The sequence below is a fragment of the Nyctereutes procyonoides genome, unplaced genomic scaffold (assembly GCF_905146905.1).
Source record: "Nyctereutes procyonoides isolate TBG_1078 unplaced genomic scaffold, NYPRO_anot_genome, whole genome shotgun sequence".
Taxonomy (NCBI): domain Eukaryota; kingdom Metazoa; phylum Chordata; class Mammalia; order Carnivora; family Canidae; genus Nyctereutes; species Nyctereutes procyonoides.
In genome coordinates, this window is record NW_026575132.1 from 17,845,828 (window position 1) to 17,865,312 (window position 19,485).

At 39.3% G+C, this 19,485-nt stretch overlaps 1 protein-coding gene across 1 annotated transcript in view; it reads left to right on the forward strand.

Annotated features, from left to right (window-relative positions):
* The window catches only part of UNC80 (unc-80 homolog, NALCN channel complex subunit), a 214,769-nt gene that overhangs the window by 122,862 nt on the left and 72,422 nt on the right, over positions 1–19,485 (forward strand). Inside the window, 3 exon segments of the mRNA XM_055345384.1 lie at positions 7,157–7,264; positions 9,081–9,219; positions 19,197–19,378. Of these exon segments, the coding sequence (XP_055201359.1) occupies positions 7,157–7,264; positions 9,081–9,219; positions 19,197–19,378 (429 nt within the window).

The following is a 19,485-nucleotide window of genomic DNA, read 5'->3' on the forward strand; positions in this document are numbered from 1 at the left end:
CCAGGGCTGCCGTGCTCCTGCCAGGGAAGCCCTGAGTCACCCCACCTGCCCCAGAACAGGCATGGTGGCCAAGACGCCTGACCCAGTGCGGCCAGCCGCCTCTGCAGCTGCTCCTCACAAGTGGTTTGACAAAGAGATTTTGATATAATACCTATTCAGTTCAGTGAGTATTCATTGTGCACCTGCCTTTGGCACACTATGAGACCAAATATTCCAGGAGAAATAAAAAATTAATTAGTAGTATTAGAAGATCCTATTCCTGAGGAGTTTGCAAGCCAGGTTTGGTGGGGTGGGGGGTGGGGGATGGTGATGAAATTCAAATCAAACAACTAGGGAATGTGAGCAGTAACAAAAAATTCACAATTGACTCATGCAGCAATTTGTAACGCTTTAGCACTCACAAAGTAGTATTTTTAAAATTATGATACAGTTCATTGAAGAAATCTGGGGTAATACAAGAGATCCTAAAGAAAAGAGTCTGTATTTTATGCATCTCATAAGTGTGTTGTTTGCCTTCTGGGATATGATCTTTCAGTATTTTTTTCAAAGCATATATATGAGGCTATAATGCAGGTATATATCACTGATAAAGTACTTTTTGATTCTGATAAACCTTGTGTAAGAGATACTGTACTCCCCATTTTATAGATGAAAAAGTTGAGGCTTGGAAGGATAGGACTGTCAGAGTTCACATCCATAACATACTCAGGTGGACTGTAATTTAGAAATATGGAATATCAATCCAGAGCTTTTTAACTACACTCTGATGTATCTCCTGGTATTCAAACAACACATATTCTGAGGGAAGATCATGGGGGAATAGATCAATGTGTGTAATTTCATGAACTGTTAATGATGTCATAAAAAAATATATATGTGTGTATATACATATTTGTGTGTATGTATATACATATGTCTATGTATTTTTATTTAGGTAAGTTCTCCTTCATATAAAAACTCCCTTAGTAGAGAAAACCTTGTATTTTAGAAGTTGTAAAAATATACCAATCTAAGTTAATATTCATTGTTCACCATATATACTCTGAGATTTCTTACCGCTCCAACTGTAGCTTCACTTGTAAGCCATATGTGGCCAAACCCAAACATCCTTCAGGATCCAACTCAAATGCCACCTCCTCCTTGAAACCATTTATGATCTTCCTACTGTTAACCACAGAGCATACTATGATGGATGATTAATGTTGTTTTCATTCCCTCCTTCCTCTAAATTACAATGGCCTTTTACTTGTGCTTTTCTCATTCTTCATTCAACTATTCGCTCATTAATTCATCCATCCATCCATCCATATATATTCAACAAATCTTTAAAGAACCTATGGAAAAAAAATTATAAAGAACCTATGGACATGCTGGGTCCATACCATGTGCTGAGTATAGTAATGGGCAAAAGAAATAGGACCCCTGTCTTAATATGATATACACAACCTAGTCGAAGAGATAGACATTAATCAAATGCCTCAAATTACTATAAAATTGCAACACCAATAAGTCCAGGGAAAAAAGAAACACACTGTGCTGAGACAGCTTATGAACAAGACTTTGAACTTGTCAGGGTAAATCAGACAGCCCCTCCAGTAGAGTGACAAATGACTTTTGACTGAAGGATGCATGGATGTGAATTGAATAGACAATTTTCCAACCTGGGAGAAGAGATGAGTACAAAGAACCGTGACTGGAGGAGCAGACTGTCATGCACGCTGCATAGGCAGATAGAGACCAGACCATGTAGAGCTGCCCAGGCTGGGGGGGGGGGGGGGATTTTAGTTTTTATCCTATGAGTAGTGGCAAGCACTGAGAGTTTTAAGATCATTCTGCCTGCAAAATGGGGCTCTTTGTATCCCTATTTCTCCTCTGCCATTTAATCATAAGCTTCTGGGAAACTGGCGGTCTTGCAGTTTCCTATGCAATACCTACCAAAGCTCCTCTCTTAAAGCAGAGGGACAATGAATATTGAACAGCTGAGGGGCCATCTAGTTCATGAGTGCCCTCTACCCCTACCCCTAGCCCAGGACACTGGCCTGAAGCAGAAAAAGAGGCTTGCCAACCTTAGGCATGCTTCCGTTTTGGAAAGACAAAGAGAAGGCAAAGCAAGAGTTAAGTGTCCTCTGATCTTAACATATTTAAATCAGTCATGCAGGTGAAGAGCTTCAAAAAATGTATTGAGTCTGCTGCAATAAACATTTTATTTTCAAAATGCCAGCCTCCTGTGCAAGCTCTTTTTTGTTCTCTCATGATGTTTCCATTTCCTGGGCTGAATCTGTCACCTAAATGAACAATGCCCACATTTTTAGGGCCCGAATGAAAATAGACTAGGCAATAAATCAAGAATAAAAGCAGTGATTCTGATTAAAATTGAGCCTTATGAGCAACTGATATCTCATTCCTGTTTCCTTTTGAATTGGCTTTTATGGCAGAATGTATTTGTGGCAGCTAGTACATTCTGTAACCCGTGTAACTCTGATCAATCTGCTAATCTACATTTCAATGCTCAGGGACACACTGTACATCCTGTTAGTCTATTTTAATGCACTTCTGAGCTTGAGAGTTTTTTTTTTTTATAAACTACACACACACACACACAATACCTTCACCAAAGAATTCTTTGATTTTTCCTTTTTATATGTATCTTGTCCGATGCTATGTTCTAAACAGAATAAATGTTCAATTAGTGCTTGCTGATGAGAAAAGGAGTAGATGAAACCAATTTTTTTTCCTTTCAGCCAAAACAGGAGGGTAAAAGGTGATACATGCCTGAAAAAGAGAGCGCATGGTCTCTATAAATTTTGTGAAACCAATGCAAATGGCAAGAGACCAATTGATTTCCTACAGGAGTAATATTTTTCCAAAGCTATGGAAAACGCTGTTGTGAGACCCAAACCAGGCCCTAGGTCTTGCTTTCATCTGCTAGAATGTCTCCCCATTCATATCCATGTGTCAAAGATGCATGAGGCCCAAAAGTCTAGGTTACCTTTGGGGAAATATTTGGACTTCCCTGGGCATGAAATATGTGTCCTGGAAGATCTCTTTCTCAGAGCTCAGTAGATTGACTCCAGTTTTCATAGATTTTAAATACCATGTTACTTCCACAGTACATCCTCGTTCATGACATTTGTCTCTTTTTCTACTTACCATGATTTTTCATTTGTTTATCTGTTATCTCTCTCTCCTAGTAAGATATGCTCTGCATGAGGGCAAACACCAAGGGAGTTTTGCTCCACAGCAAATCCCCAAAGGTTAGTCCAGTTCCTGGCATATAGTTAACTCCTAATAAACATCTTGAATTATTAAATGAATAAATTTTTATTTAAAATAACTGTTACGCCTCTCTGATCAGTAATCTTTTATTACAAGAAACCCACTGAAACTTGTTCAATAACTAGTTTCTTCAAGGGACTTAGCAGAATCTCATGAAACCAGGAACAGACAAGGAAGGAGCCAAGCCCTAAAATGGGAGAATCAAAGTTCTCTCCATGTCAGATTGGGCCTAGTTTTTCATCTTTGCTTCTTTCTGCATCTCCATCTTCTCCCTCATCTCAGCCCCCTGATCAGCTCCTCCTGCTTTGTTCATCTTGTATGTGACCTGAAAATCTCCAGGTTGCATCATCATTGCTCCAGGAGTAACCATCACCACATGAATCAGACTCTCTGCCCCTTAATTCTTTTTTTTTTTTTTTTTTTTTACGGGAATCGATGTCATCACTTTATTTTCTTAACTGGAATTGTGCTCAGTTACAGGAAGAAAGGAGTTTGGAGCAGGCTTGTGAATGTTCTCTGTGATGAGCTTTCTTTTTTTTTTTTTTATTATAAATTAATTTTTATTGGTGTTCAATTTACCAACATACAGAATAACACCCAGTGCTCATCCCGTCAAGTGTCCCCCTCCGTGCCCGTCACCCATTCACCCCCACCCCCCGCCCTCCTCCCCTTCCACCACCCCTAGTTCATTTCCCAGAGTTAGAAGTCTTTATGTTCTGTGTCCCTTTCTGATATCTCCCACACATTTCTTCTCCCTTCCCTTATATTCCCCTTCACTATTATTCATATTTCCCAAATAAGTGAGAACATACACTGTTTGTCCTTCTCCGATTGACTTACTTCACTCAGCATAATACCCTCCAGTTCCATCCACGTTGAAACAAATGGTGGGTATTTGTTGTTTCTAATGGCTGAGTAATATTCCATTGTATACATAAACCACATCTTCTTTATCCATTCATCTTTCGATGTCTGCCCCTTAATTCTGTAGGACAGGAGTTTGGTGGGCTCTACTCCTCCAGCCCCCTGATCAGCTCCTCCTGCTTTGTTCATCTTGTATGTGACCTGAAAATCTCCAGGTTGCATCATCATTGCTCCAGGAGCAACCATCACCACATGAATCAGACTATCTGCCCCTTAATTCTGTAGGACAGGAGTTTGGTGGGCTCTACTCCTCCTCTTTATGATCCAAACATCACAGGATAAGTCCCTAGCCAGTCAAAGGATTGGTTTTTGCATTGCAAATTTCATCAACAGTGGTTAGAATGAGGGGAGAAGTCACAGATCCAGATATGGTGAATATTTGTCCAAGACATCCACAGAGAAGAAAAAAACGCAGTGGTCTCAGATCTACACCAATCCCCCAGCAAGCACACCCAGGATCCCTGATACCTCTTGGGGCTGTGTCGCTATCTTCCATTGACAATTGCTCCCTCGGGTAGATTGATTCAACAATGAATGCCAGCATCTACTGGTGATATGTTCTGTCCTTTGGTGTGCATTACTACTTTGGGGTTTCTTCACAGGTCCCAGCTTGATGTGTCATTCCAACCAGCATATGCAACTCACAGTCCAGTGAAATTTCTTACTCTTCCATGAAACACTAATAACAAAAAATTCCTTAAGAACTAGCCTCCTGCAATGAGCTGTCTTCTAGCCAAGTTTTATGTGGAGTTATGAAAGCCGAAAAACAACTCATCATAGCCTTGTCAGTCTGAGTTAGGGGCACGCCAGTAGAGGGACTTGAGGACTCTCACATAGGGTGCCCAAGTGCCCATCACCCAAGTACACATCTTGGATACTTACCTTTCAAGCCTCAACAAGTCACTCAGGGCGAGTGACTAGCCTATCACCCTAGAGTGAAAGCCTTTCTAATAATCTTCCCTTTCCTCTACGACAAGCACCTTAACTGTGATGAGGCACTAGAACACACCATGCTTCCCAGGGAAGCCTGCAAGAATATTAAATATCTGATATCTGAGAAGCTTGACATATACCTTCTGTCCCTGGGAAACAGAATTAAACAAAATCCTACGACTCCCAGAGTGTCAGAGGCAAACATAAATGTTTGCCCTTTTTCTTCTAAGCCGGTACCTGCCAGATGAAAAAAAAAACCTGTAATTTAACCAAGAGATGTGGTTCAAAAGTAAGCCTGAAAAAGCCAAAATGTCCAACCAGAGGAGAAAGGGTGAAATATTAACAAACTTTAAGAATCATATTTTGAATCCTATTTTGAAAATCATATTTCATGACCTGAGGGAGATACTCATTATAAATTCCTAATAAAATGAGTTGTTTAAAATTGGGTGCCACACACAGGACATCCTCACCATCGTGCTAAGATGCACAGAATGAAGAAACAAAAAGACTGAAATGAACAAAATAATGGCCATCGCTGGGCTAAGGATTATAGGGATTTTTGTTTTCTTCCTCTAAGTTTTTCTGTGTTTTCCAGACATTCTGCAATTTGCATGTAAGGTTTTATAAATAGAGTAAAAGATGCCACTTTCAAAATAACTTGACTTTTTAAAAAGGAAATCAAATGCACCCCTACATTTATATGGAAAATGCCTGCCATATGATTTTAGAGCAGTTTCCAAATCATAAAACACGCATGGATATTGCTGTATATTGTGTTTGCATTCACAGAAATAAAATGCAAAGCAGGATTTATCTCCTCAAATGAAATGTGTTCCCAAGTATGTGCCTCCACGTTTTTATCTTTAGAAAACACAGCAAGAGCTCTGATTCATTTGTTTCGAAGTAGATTCATTCTAAAAGTTTATTCCATACCAGTCGCACACCAGATGCATTGTGTTGGGTCTTTTTGTCAGAGTTTTGAAAGACTTTCTTGGAACATTCATGTTCTTTTAGATTTGTCTTTTCTTTCAAATATCTCCATCTATAGCACTGTGAAGCTCTGTTCAAAAATTCTTAAGGAGCTGTTTGTTCCTCAGCATCAAGGGAAAAAGTGTTTCTTTGACATGGAACTGGAAAAACAAATGAGCTTTATTCTGTGTAGAAGGATGGATTCCCTCTGTGCACAGCCCGGAGTGCAAACCTAGGAGCCATCAGGACCCAGGATAAATAAACAAGAGCCTGTCACCGTGAGGACCCATCCTTCTCCCAGTGCTCTGGCCTTTTAGGGAGTTGGAGGAAGAAACCCTGTCTCCTCCGTACTTATGCAGAAGTCAGTTTTATTCTGGACTCTGGTTCGAGAGAGAATTTGAAAAAAAGAGCTGCTGCCTCCTATAGACAAGTACAGTTTTGTTTTTGTTTTTTGAACAAGTTTGGTTTTTTAAAGAAACCATTTAACCTTACACCTCAGGCCTAGATAATAAATGCTCTGACCTTGTACTTCCTTGATGAATCTTTTATCTTTTACTTCCTAACACTCCTTTGTGAACTCTGTTCTTTCTCCCATGACCAAATGGCCAACTTGTAACATCCAGCCCTGTAAATGGGCGATTAGATAGAGCAGGTTTAACTGACTTAATTTTTTTTAAAAGATTTGTGCTTTTACCATCTTCGTGGAATATAACTGGCCCTGAAATGGAAGTCAAGAGATGCTTGTCCTGTTTTAATTCTGCTAAGAGCCAGCTTTCTAACTTGGTCACGTTATTCTCCTTTTCTGGACCACAGTTTCCATCACCATGGTAAAAAAAAAAAAAAGAATTTGTAGCTATATATCTCTGAGCTCCCTTTCATTCCAAAATTAACTGTTTTTATCACTTTCAGAAACTGGGCCTATTCAAAGGGCTACAGCTACATTGTCACTCTCATTAGAAGACAGTTGTTTGGAGAATTTGGGGGGAAACAGCACTTTTTTCTTTTGAGAGGGGACAACAACAGTCTTCATCACATCCTATGTTGTTTGCAGTGCTCAGAGAAGTCATGCCTGAGGACTCCTTCTCTGAAGAAGAGAGTTTCCGAGGCCAACCTGGAAGGGAAAAAGGACTCTGGAATGCTGAAATACATCAGACTGCAGGTATTGACACCTGGATCAGTAACATCACTGGAGCAGTGAGAGGGAGGGGTACCCTGCTTACTTACTAATGCTTGAGGCATCCAGTGCCAGTTAGCACAGTGTTAGCATGAAGAGCCCTTTAATTGGTGGGTAAGAGTGCCACCAAGTGTGCAAGGGAAAAAGTCCCTTCTTGTAAGCCAGGCAGCTTCCACAGAGATACAGCTTGGGAGCTCACTGGAGCCATGCCTTTTTTCACTCACCCCATGCCATGGTGCTAATACCCCACCAGCATGTGGTGACAATGCTCACCCCTCTTAGAATGTGATACTTTGGGTTCGAAGCCAGCATCTGCCGCTCTGGCTTTGGGACCTTGGGCGAGCTGCTTAATTTCTCTTGGTTTTACCATGGGGGTTATAACACTAGGCCCATCTCAAAGGATTATTGCATAGATTAGAAGAGATAGTATACTTACCTACTTATCTAGTGCTTGACACATTGTTGTATTGTCCTTAAAACCTAAGCTCTAAATCATTACACATATTCCCCCAGGGGAGTTGGAGTGAAAACTTGTTTTTCTGGAAAGTTCTTTTCTTTAAAGATTTATTTATTTATTTTAGAGATAGAGAGAGAGAGCAGGTGCAGGAGAGGCAGAGGGAGAGGTTGAGAATCTCAAGCAAACTCTGCACAGAGCATAGAGCCTGAAGTGGGGCTCGATCTCACTGACTGTGGGGTCATGACCTTGTGAGCATGACCATGAGATCATAACCTGAGCTGAAACCAAGAGTTGGCCTCTTAACTGACTGTACCGCCCAGGTCCCCCTTTTGGAAAGTTTTTAAAATGGTTAAAGATCTAGACCATCCACAACCTACATTTATCACCTGAAATAATGGAGGCACCTGGGTGGCACAATCAGTTGAGCATCTGACTCTCTCAGTTTTTGGCTCAGGTCATGATCTCAGGGTCATGGGATTGAGCCCAGCCTCAGTGTCTGTGCCCAGTGAGAAGTCTGTTTAAGATGCTTTCAATCTCTCTCCCTCTGCCCCTCCCTCCCACTCATGCTTGTGTTTTCTCTCTCTCTCTCTCTCTCTCTCTCTCTCTCTTTCTCTCTCTCTCTCTCTCAAATAAATTGAGGCACCTGGGTGGCTCAGTCAGTTAAGTGGCTGCCTTTGACCTGGGTCATGATCCCAGGGTCCTGGGATGGAGGCCCATGGCAGTCACTCTGCTCACCAGGGGGCCTGCATCTCCCTCTGCCCCTCCCCCTGCTCATGCTCTCTCTCTCTTTTTGTCACTGTCTTTCTGTCTCTCTCAAATAAATAAATAAAAATCTTTTTAAAAATGAAATAAAATCTTTAAAAAATAAACCATCTGAAATAATGGATTAAATAGGACTTTTGTGGCCTGATCTAGTGCAATAACCACAGTGTACAATGTTTCAAAGGGAAAATGTCATCCAAGTTTACTGGATTAGAAAACTAACTTTCTCATGGAATTCCTTTATAACTTAGAGGCTACTCATTGTCTTCAATGGACATCAACTCCTAATCGAAAGGAAAATAGGATGCTTTAAAAGTCCACTAAGATTTTTAATACAAAGACTGTAGAATAAGCTCTATGAGAAAAAAAGCCAAAAGACTCCAGCCAGTATATCTTTGTATGCGTCGACTAATAAGGTATAAAGTTCATTCTACACCATGCCAATAAATACATTACCATTTTAGAAAGTATTTGAAGGTCATTTAAGGAAAGCGGAGAAGGGAAGTGGCACTTAGGTTTCAAGAGGAGTACAGCAATCAGTGTCTTCAAAGATTTTAAGATGTGATTTCCATCTTTTCCCAGGTGATGAGCCTGTCACCTGCTCCTTTATCTCTGCTAATCAAGGCAGCACCAATTCTGACAGAAGAAATGTATGGAGACATCCAGCCAGCTGCCTGGGAGCTCCTGCTCAGCATGGATGAGCACATGGCAGGGGCCGCAGGTAAAGACAATTCACCCATGACCTTGGTTGCTACTCATCCCACCATTTAAACAAGAGAGAAGTGCATCCATTCCCTTTCATTCCTAGGTCAGCTCAGCAGCAATCTCCAGAACCCTAGACACAGCTTTGTACTATAGGAAGGGAGGCTGAAGTGCTAAGTATACCCTTTACTTTTTACCACATAATCTGCACAAGAGAGTATGTCTCTCCAAGGGCATTACCAAATTATAAAATATAATTTTCCCCAGAACCTACATTTTCACTCTATTTCACAAAGGAAAAAATTCTTTTAGCATGTCGTGATTTCCCAGATTTACTATGAACCACCATCATTAACTTTATTAAATAACACACAAGTAATGTTTTGTGTCCAAATTATACTATCAAAACAAATGTGTTGAAGATTAGGTCACATATCTAAAGCCATATAGCCAGTAAAAAGTACACACAAAATGTGAGTTCTTCACCTTTTTTCCACTTCTTGTACATATTCTTTTAGTTTATAGATTTCAGGATTCCTTCTAGGGTACACTAGGCACATGGATATATATACCTAAGTACCAATGTATATGTTGTTTCCTTTTTCGCACAAATAGGACATACTCTAAAGACTTTTGAGCTTTCCATTTTTCTAGATTTTTATCTAGAAGATTTTTAAAAGAATTTATTTGAAGAAAAATCTATTCCAACTAGGCAGCACATACCAGGAGTATTTAGGAGCACTCTACCAACAGGAGCTCAGGGAGAGGATTGTATAGAAAAAGGACAGAAGCAAAGTCAGGCAATTATTGACTGACTGTAGCTAAAAGCCAAGTTGGTTGTTTGTGATTGGTTGTCCTTAGCATTATGATTTGTAACCTTGGGCATTTACAGGCTTAGATTTTGAGGATTGGAGCTACATCATTCTAATGGTCTCTTTATTTATTTTAATAGTCCTCCCTTTTGGTCATCTTCTCATACATGAGAAATGGACCCAAAATTGGTATTAATGCCACTCTCAGCAGATAAGAGTTATGTTGCTCTTGTCTCATTGTGAAACTCAGAGGTTATGATGTCAGATCCGTGAAACAGTTATTTTTGCTTTTCATCTCATTGTGCATCTTCTTTCTGCTTCTCCAAGGACAGTGAGACCATGTGATAGATGGTTGATGGTTTTGAACAAGCATTAAGATCACTGAGAGGACCTAATACAGCAGGAAGACTATAGTGATAACTATTAGGAATGTAATGCCAGGAGACCAACGGATGCTTCTCAGCCAGAGTCCCCATGAACCAAACCAGGTGGTATCAAATAAATTAAAGAAAATACCTGTTTTAGCCCAGTGGCTTATTTGTAAGTATTTTGTACTTGCTATAATGCTAGAGGTTTGGATCTAGGTACAGCAAGGAGTGTTGTACCCTGACACAGCAGATTCTGTTTTCAGCCGATATGTAAAGCAATTCTATTATCTAAAACCACCTTAGCAAGAAAATATAGAGATTTTGTTGTACAGCTACGGCCTTAGCTGTAAATCCAACCATAGTTGCCAGAGTAAAGGAGCACTGTCTCTCTTGTCTTTGACAGAGAAAAAAAGCAAGTAGCAAAAAAGCAATAGGAATGAATGTTTAATATTGGAGATGATGATCTTGATCTGTGTAACTTGGGAGAGCTGTCCCCAAGATGCCATCTGCATCCGAGGAGGAACCTCCCTAGTCAATTTTAATTTTAGATCTCCAGCTGGTGTGCAGTTCCAAGAGTTTAGAGGATCTCTTTTTAATGAAGGATGTAGACCTACCATTCAAGTTCCTGAAGTTTGGCTGCCACCTAGGTAGTAAGGAGGAGCTGGTGCGGTCCCTTCCAAGGACGTTCAAGGGCAGTCTTCGTTCTCAGTGATCCTACAATAGAAAGTGGGAGACACTAGTTTGGGGAGTTGTAGCAAGATATTTGAGGAAACTAGAAGAATTTGAGATCCAGTTTGGTGTACAGATAAATAACAAACATCAAAAACAGTGAACAGGACTAGAATCTGATATCCACAAATGTTACAATTTTTTTACTGAACCCTCACGGTTAGTAAACCATGATTTCTCTAGAAATCATCCTTATTTCTATCAGAGATAATCACAGTAAGGCTAATTTGTTTGCAAAATAAGTCTAATCTCATTAAACATGGTCTGATTATTTACATAAGTGCAGTATGAATAGTGATTAATCCTGTAGGCTTTTTTTTAAATCTGCTTTGCTGGAACTTTTTATAAGGAATCTTAGATTGGACTTTTAAAAACCTCTCCCGGCTTAAGAAGCCTAGTGAGGAACTCACCATCAGACTTCACCTGGAAAACTTATAGATTTGGCTGAATTCCTCTCTCCTTGGGGTCTCCAAGATATCTTGAGCTTCCTGAGCCTGCCAGGAAGTGGCCTTCCTTTCCTTGCTCACCTGGTAAGGCTACAGCGAATCCTATAAGCAAGACACCAGGCCAGTTTTTCCAATGAGTTTTTATTGGCTCCATCAAGTCAGACCTACTTCGTTAAAACTGTCTGATCATATCTGCTTCTGTGCACATTCTCAAATACAACATTCCAGTCAAAGTTTTGGTAATATAACCAATGCTTCCAGTTGTGACCTGTTATACAAAAAACAGGTTCTTATGGATTCTGGAGGAATCAGATAAGGAGAAAAAGTTAATGTTTCCATTTTATTTATATCAATAAGCTTTACCAAATTACTATAAGTCATAGATAGCTTAAGAGAAAAAAGAAAAAAAAAACATATCCTTAAATCTGGAAAAATAAAACATTAAGGAACCAGCAAGATTTCTTTTTTTTTAATTTTTTTAAAATTTTTATTTATTTACGATAGTCAGAGAGAGAGAGAGAGAGAGAGGCAGAGACATAGGCAGAGGGAGAAGCAGGCTCCATGCACCGGGAGCCCGACGTGGGATTCAATCCCGGGTCTCCAGAATCGCGCCCTGGGCCAAAGGCAGGCACTAAACCGCTGCACCACCCAGGGATCCCACCAGCAAGATTTCAAAGGAAAAGTGTTTGAAAAAAAAATAGTAATCATCCTCATCAGTCTGCTCAATCTCATATCATTAATTCTTATTCAAACCTGAATCCTTTTTTCCATTAGTTCTGGAAATTCTTAACAAAAATCTTATGAAGATTCATCTTCTGAAGATGAAGCACTTCTGCAAAAGTATTGAGTAAAGCAGTAACTAAATGACAAAAAGACCTTTAAAAAAGTAGCCATGATTAAAGATCTGATGAGAGTTCATTTGATAGAGAAATATTATATGTCTGTGGCACACAAAATTTAGGATAATAATTGGACAATGAGAGTACTGACAACTTCCTAGAAACTTTGAACAATTTCTGGAATATCTGTATTAGTAACATACATCCATACACCTATAACTTCAGAAGTTTATTGTCAATTCTTACTCGACAGTGCGCCACATAATTTAACATGCCAAATAAACCTAATTATTAACATCTCTCTTACAAGGTGAGAGACAAATTCTGTGAGGTTTTCTAGGGACCCTCTGGGAATACTCAAAGTTACTTTGAAATCAAAGAGACTTCATTTAGAATTTGATTTGGGGAAATTCCCAAAATGTCAAAAGGTTTGAGCATTTGAGTAAACAGGATATCAGATCATTATGAAATAATACTTAATTATCTATTTAACAGAAGCCACAATTTAAAACTCTTCCAAAAAGTTTTGAAAGGTAAATACAAGGGCACCTGGGTAGGTAAAGGATCTGACTTGATTTCAGATCAGGTCATGATCTCAGGGTCCTGAGATGAAGCTCTATGTTGGGGCCTGCACTGAGCTGGAACCTCTTCAAGATTCCCTCTTCCCCTACCCTCTACCCCAATTTCTTTCTCTTTCTTTCTCCCTCCCTCCCTTCCTCTCCTTCCCTCCCTCCTTCCTCCTCCTTCCTTCCTTCCTTCCTTCCTTCCTTCCTTCCTTCCTTCCTTCCTTCCTTCCTTTCTCTTTCTTTTTCTTGCAAGAAAAAGAAAGAAGAGATAGATGATAGATAGATAGATAAATAGATAGATAGGGTTTTCTTAAATTATCAAAGACCTGATAAAGACAACCTGAAGCACACACAGAAATTATTTTGGTAAAACCACAAAATCTTTGCCTTGCAGGCAGATTACCCAAAAGGTAAAAAAACACTTTTCACAGTCTTTTATGAAAAGCAGACTGATAGTCCAAGAAAAGTTTGGTTTCTCAGCTGAGACAAAACCAAATTCTAACTTATTTACCACTGTATTTTTGATATTACAACTCATTATTTAAAAACTTAAATACATCAATTCTAACTTTAGTTAGTTTAATCACATGTAAAATTTATTTTCCAAGATTCCTTTTCTATAAGCATTCTACAATATTTTTCATACCCATTCAGATTTTGTTCTGCTTTTTAATCTTCCTCATTCTGGAACAACCAGTCATTCTACTTTACTCACCTATTTTTCAGTCTTATTACTTCTAAGTAGTTTTAATTGTATATATTGATTAGGATTCTTAACCCTTAGGATCCTTTATTCCTAGTGATAGCTAAGAAGTAAGCAATTGTGGACTATTATAGTAGCATTCTGTGGATTGACAAATTTATTAATACATTTCATAATTTCTAGAAGTGTGTTCTTCCTCATAGTAAATCTTACATCTATTTAATTCTTAACAATTATGTTTATCCATGAAAATTTCTTAAGACATTGAACATCTAATCATTTCATCTTTCTTGCTGATAAATTCTACATCAGAGATAACTTGAGATTATTGGACTTTTAGTAAGCCTGTTAGAATAAGAGCATTATATTTAATGCTGATAGATCTAAAGATAGTCTTATTTTAATTAAATCAACAAACTTAAACTAGTTTTTATCTATCATAGATTATTCTAGGTCACATTGATGTAGAAATGATGTTAACGTTTGAAGCCAACGGACCAAGAAAAAATTCTTGACATGCCTTTAGTGCAAAGAGGTGGTTTTATTAAAGCACGAGGACAGGACCAGTAAGCAAGAAAGAGTTGCACTGGGGTCATGAGTAGTGGTCTATTACATACTTTCAAGTTGGGAGGGGGTTGGGGATAGTGTAGGTCTCTAAGGAATTTTGGAAGCAAGGTTTCCAGGACCTTGAGAGGGCTAACTGTTGTTGGAAATGGCCATTTATTACTGTCGAATACAACCTGAGTCGTCAGATCCTTCAGATTTGTATTGGTGGGTCATATGCTTGGAGCATGATTGCCAACGTGTATCGGGGGGAGAAGGGGGGAGTGATAGAAATAAAGGAAGCTTCCAAAGGAATTTTTATATGTTACAGTAGACTTACAGGATCCTGGGGGTCGGGCTAACATTGTCTCTTATTTAGCAAAGTTTTAACATGGAGGCAGTTGAGTCCCTAGAGAAATATTACTTTGCCTGTTTCATGGAGTTGTCAGTGGTCTGTAGGTAGTAAGGAAATTTAATGATTTTTCTTCTCCTTTTGTTTCTCACATCAACATGAACTTGTAAAACATTTGGGTTTCTCTATTTCTGACGGTATATTTTATTTACATATGCTTGTTTATCTTTAAGCTAACAAATAGAGCTCTTTACAAATCAATTTCCTACTCCCTATCTGGGGTAGGAAAATATCACGTATCTGCAACATACATAAATATATGGACAAACACAGGGATCTCATAGCATTTGTTTTGAAGTTTTAGCCATGAGTCAGATGTGATAATGCAAAACTGACTGATTTATGAAAAAAAAAAACAATTGGATCTAAAGTATATTCCTAGCAGAGAGAATAAGTTAATATTACCTGCTCAGATATCTATTTCTAATATTTGTGGAAAAGACTTTGAAAATTTTTATTCACTTAATTTCCCAAGTAGTTTCCTTTTTTTTTTTTTTTTTCTGTTTTCCTGACAAGAATACCTCCCTGAAGTTTGCATTTCAAGAGATGGTTCTGGGTTCCTAGGGAAAACCAGATACAACATTTACATCTCAAAGGCATAGAGAAAGGATGTAAATTTCTTCAAGAAGGACATTTGTTTCCTAATCACAATTTTTACAATATCTGAAAGCCTTTTGAGATGAATAGGGATTTGGAGATTGGTAAAAGGATGGTTGGGCTTTTAAACGTTTCTAGGGCTGCATTTCTGTTTTTGTAAAGACTCGATTTGTTAGATAAGTACAACTGTTAATTCCTCAAAGAACTGGGATGTAACTTAAATGTCAAGATGCTTACCCAGCCATACAACTACATTATCTTCAAATTGCTTTTTTATATCCAGGAGAAGATCTTCAACTAAGATGGAAATCAAAAGATTCCTAGGTTCTAGATTTACAGCTGTTTCTTTGGAATGTTTTAGTAAATCCTTCCTCAATGGCATCAGAATGTTTTACTTTTCCTCTAGGCACATAGTTTCATTTTGACTTAGAGGAGGTGGCATTAAAAACAAAAGTTCCTATGAGGCTCTGAATATCAGTTCCCAATTTCTGGCCAACTTCTGACTATAGAGCTACTTAAACAACAACAACAACAACAACAAAACCTTTTTGAATAACTTGTTAGGTTTTATCTGGGACAAATAGTAAATATTTCTGGCAGTATTGAACAACCCCTTGGACACATGGCGGGAGGGATGGACAAAGATGATGCAAAAGATACTCCCTTCTCAAAATCCAGAGCAACCCCCAACAACAAATAGAGTGCCTGGTTGAGATTGCTTTCTCTCTAGGCACTTCATAAATGGGTAAGCTTCTCTAAAATGGTTAAAAGTTGTCCACTGTGGTCACTGTAATTCAAGATTACCTTTGCTAAGGTTAACTTACTTGTTCAGCCTTAAAACAAAATTTTATTCACCTGAGGCCTCATACTGGGCCAGTCTGAACCCATACCCTGCCTAATTTCTAAATCAGTCCTCAGAAGCCAGTTTGACCCAGTCTAACTCTGGCCAGCTTTCAGACCCTGTATGGAAAAAGAAATGCTGGGGCACCTGAGTGGCTTAGTCATTGAGCATCTGATTCTTGATTTCAGTTCAGGTCTTGATCTCAGGATCATGAGATCAAGCCCTGCATTGGGTTCCATGTCCACTTAGGATTCTCTCTCCCTCTCCTTCTGTCTCTCCCCAGCTCCTGCTCTCTCTCTCTCTCTATCTCTTTCTCTCTCTTTCTCTCTGAAAAAGAAGAAGCTAAAATAGAGTCTGCAAATTCAGGAGCTCCACAGATACCTGGTTGTTTATTGCTCCTGCGGGCCATCGGGTCTCCTTTGATTCCCTCTTCTGATACCAGAACTGTTAGAACATTAACTGGGATATACTAAAAATTTGAAGAGTTTATTTGAGCAAAAATCAATTCAAAATGGGCAGCCACAAGGGAGAAGTAGTTAGAAGCATTCCCTAGGAGACCATTTTTTAGCATTAGCTAGAAGATTCTCCTCATTCTTTTTGTTGTTTTTTTTTTTAATATTTATTTATTTATTTATTCATGAGAAACACAGAGAGGAGAGAGAGAGAGAGAGAGAGAGAGAGAAGCAGAGACAGGCAGAGGGAGAAGCAGTCTCCATGCAGGGAGCTTGACGTGGGACTCCATCCTGGGTCTCCAGGATCACACCCTGGGCTGAAGGTGGCACTAAACCACTGAGCCACCCAGGCTGCCCCTCCTCATTCTTTTTCATGTCTACTAAATATTTCATTGAATGAGCATAAGTTTATTTAACCTGGCCTACTAATGGAAGGTTATTATACTACAGTGCACCAAATGTCTTTGTAAAATATCTTTGCTTGCATTAAAACTTGGATTTTTTTTCTCTACTACATGTTTCTCAGAGAGAGTGCAGGGAGGAGTATGCTCCTCAAGTATGAGACAGCCATGGAAACTTCCATGGAAGATATGAACAGGTAGATTGGGCTTTAAGAAAAGCTAGAAGGAAGTGGATGGTGTATGCAAAGCCACATAGGGTATGGAAACACACAGGGCTTATTTGGAAAGCCAGAGAAGGAATTGAAACTTGGGTGGCCTTTGTAGAGGGATCCCCAGTCCATGGTATTAGAAAAGTGAGTTGGACTCAGATTGTAACAGCCCTTGAATGACACTTAACTGGATGATGGACTTTCCATTGAACTTTGGAAAACCACTCATGGGTTCTGAGCCAAAGAGTAGTGTTGTATATAGACTATGTATATTACCAAGTTGAATATGGTAGCAAGGAGTAAAGCAGTTCAATTTTAGATGGTTAGGAGACGTATAGTTGATGACATGATGTTAAAGCTAATGAGAAAAAGGGCAAAGGTGGAAATAAGCTTGGAGAAATATCTGATCTATATGGCAGCTGGAGCACTGAGAGTGGATGGCGTCTCTGGGGGAAGAATCTGTAGAAGAAAGAGCAGAAGGATGAACACTAAGCCATTGGCCTTTTCTACCTAAAGAGAACAGGAAGGGGAGTGGCCAACAGCAAACCCTGGAAAATGACCAGAAAAGTAGAGGAACTCAACCTCAAACTATGCAAGCAAAGGAAGGTAGCTCTTCAGGAAGATTGTTATGAAAGTGTTAAAAACTGAAAGGAAACAAATGCTATAAAAAGTACTACTGGATCTACTGATTAGTGAGCATTATAAGAAAACTGCTTTGGTGCAGGGATTGAGGTAAAACTCCCAACTTGCAATGATGTAAAGAGAGACTGTAGTGTTTAAAAATTGAGACAGAGTAGAGCATGCTTTAAAGAAAAGTAAAAGGAGTGGAATTTTAAGGAAGTAGTAGGATAAATAAAAGGATTATCAAATACTAATGGTCACAAGAGCTAACATTCTTATAGCACTATGGCACGTGCATGGTCTTCCTTGATCCTTGTAACAACCATTTTTTAAAGATTTTTTTTTATTTATTTATTCATAAGATACACACACACACAGAGGCAGAGACACAGGGAGAGGGAGAAGCAGGCTCCATGCAGGGAGCCCGACATGGGACTTGATCATGGGACTCCAGGATCATGCCCTGGGCTGAAGGCAGTGCTAAACCGCTGAGCCACCCGGGCTGCCCACAACCATTTTATAGATAAGCAAACTGCAACTCAGATGGTTGAAAGGACTTATCTAAGTGCACACAGATCAGAAGTGGCAGGGCTAGGAGACCAAACCCAGGTCTTCTGACTGCACACATAGATGTCCCTCCCATATGCCACATTGCCTCTCAAAAATAAGACATGCTTTAGAAGCCTGTAGTACTTTTCATGTCACAGAGGGACTTTCTCATAGATTATTTTCTCTTATTCTAACAACAAATTTGGAGGCAGGTATCATCATCATCATCATCATCATAATTATCATCATTATCATTGACATTCTGCCCCTAAAGAAACAGAGGCTCGAAGAGGTGGAGAGGCTTTTCCAGGAGCACATAGCAGAGAGATTTCAGAGCTGGCACTCAACCGCAGCTGTCCAACACAATTGTCTAAGTATGTTTTGATGATCCAGGAAAAAGTACAAGAGAGATTTTAAATTATGTTTTTATGATTGTCACTGGCTCATCCATCTATGCTATGGAGTTGTATTTTTCTGCCCTGTTATTCATTAACTCTGTAACTCATTGTGGCACTTGACCTTTCTCTTATTGATATTTGACTTTTCCCAAAATTAAAAAAACAGCAATGATATTATGATTCATGAAATCTCTTTTGGCTTCTCCATCTCTTCTATCTCTCAGAAAGGTGGAAGTTTTTAATACCGTCTACAATGTAGATTTTATTTTTAATATAATGTAACTGGGACAGTTTTTAATGGACATTTTTATGCACTGTCCCCAGATTGCTATGACATGATTCTTGTCATTTCCTCACAAGGGCATTTCAGTATATAATTTCCTTTCCTCATTTGCTTCCTCTCACATTCACTTTTCACTGTGAGCCAAAACAGCTCCCTACTTCCCCCCATCCCAGGGGACCAAGCAAAATTAAAAGGTGTGTAGCTGATGAATTGTTGGTTGTCTCTAGCTGCCATGTTCCTGCTGTGTGCGGTGAAAGTCCCCGAGGCTGTGTCTGACATGTTGATGTCAGAGTTCCACCACCCAGAGACCGTGCAGAGGCTGAATGCTGTTCTCAAGTTCCACACACTCTGGAGGTTTCGATACCAGGTCTGGCCCCGGATGGAGGAAGGAGCACAGCAGATTTTTAAGGTAAGGGATAGTTCCTCCATTGGAGAATAGCAAATCCAAACCAAGGCTTGTTTAAATCCTTGAACCTCAAATCAATAGTGTATGGCCCAAGAGATGCTTCTTTTTTT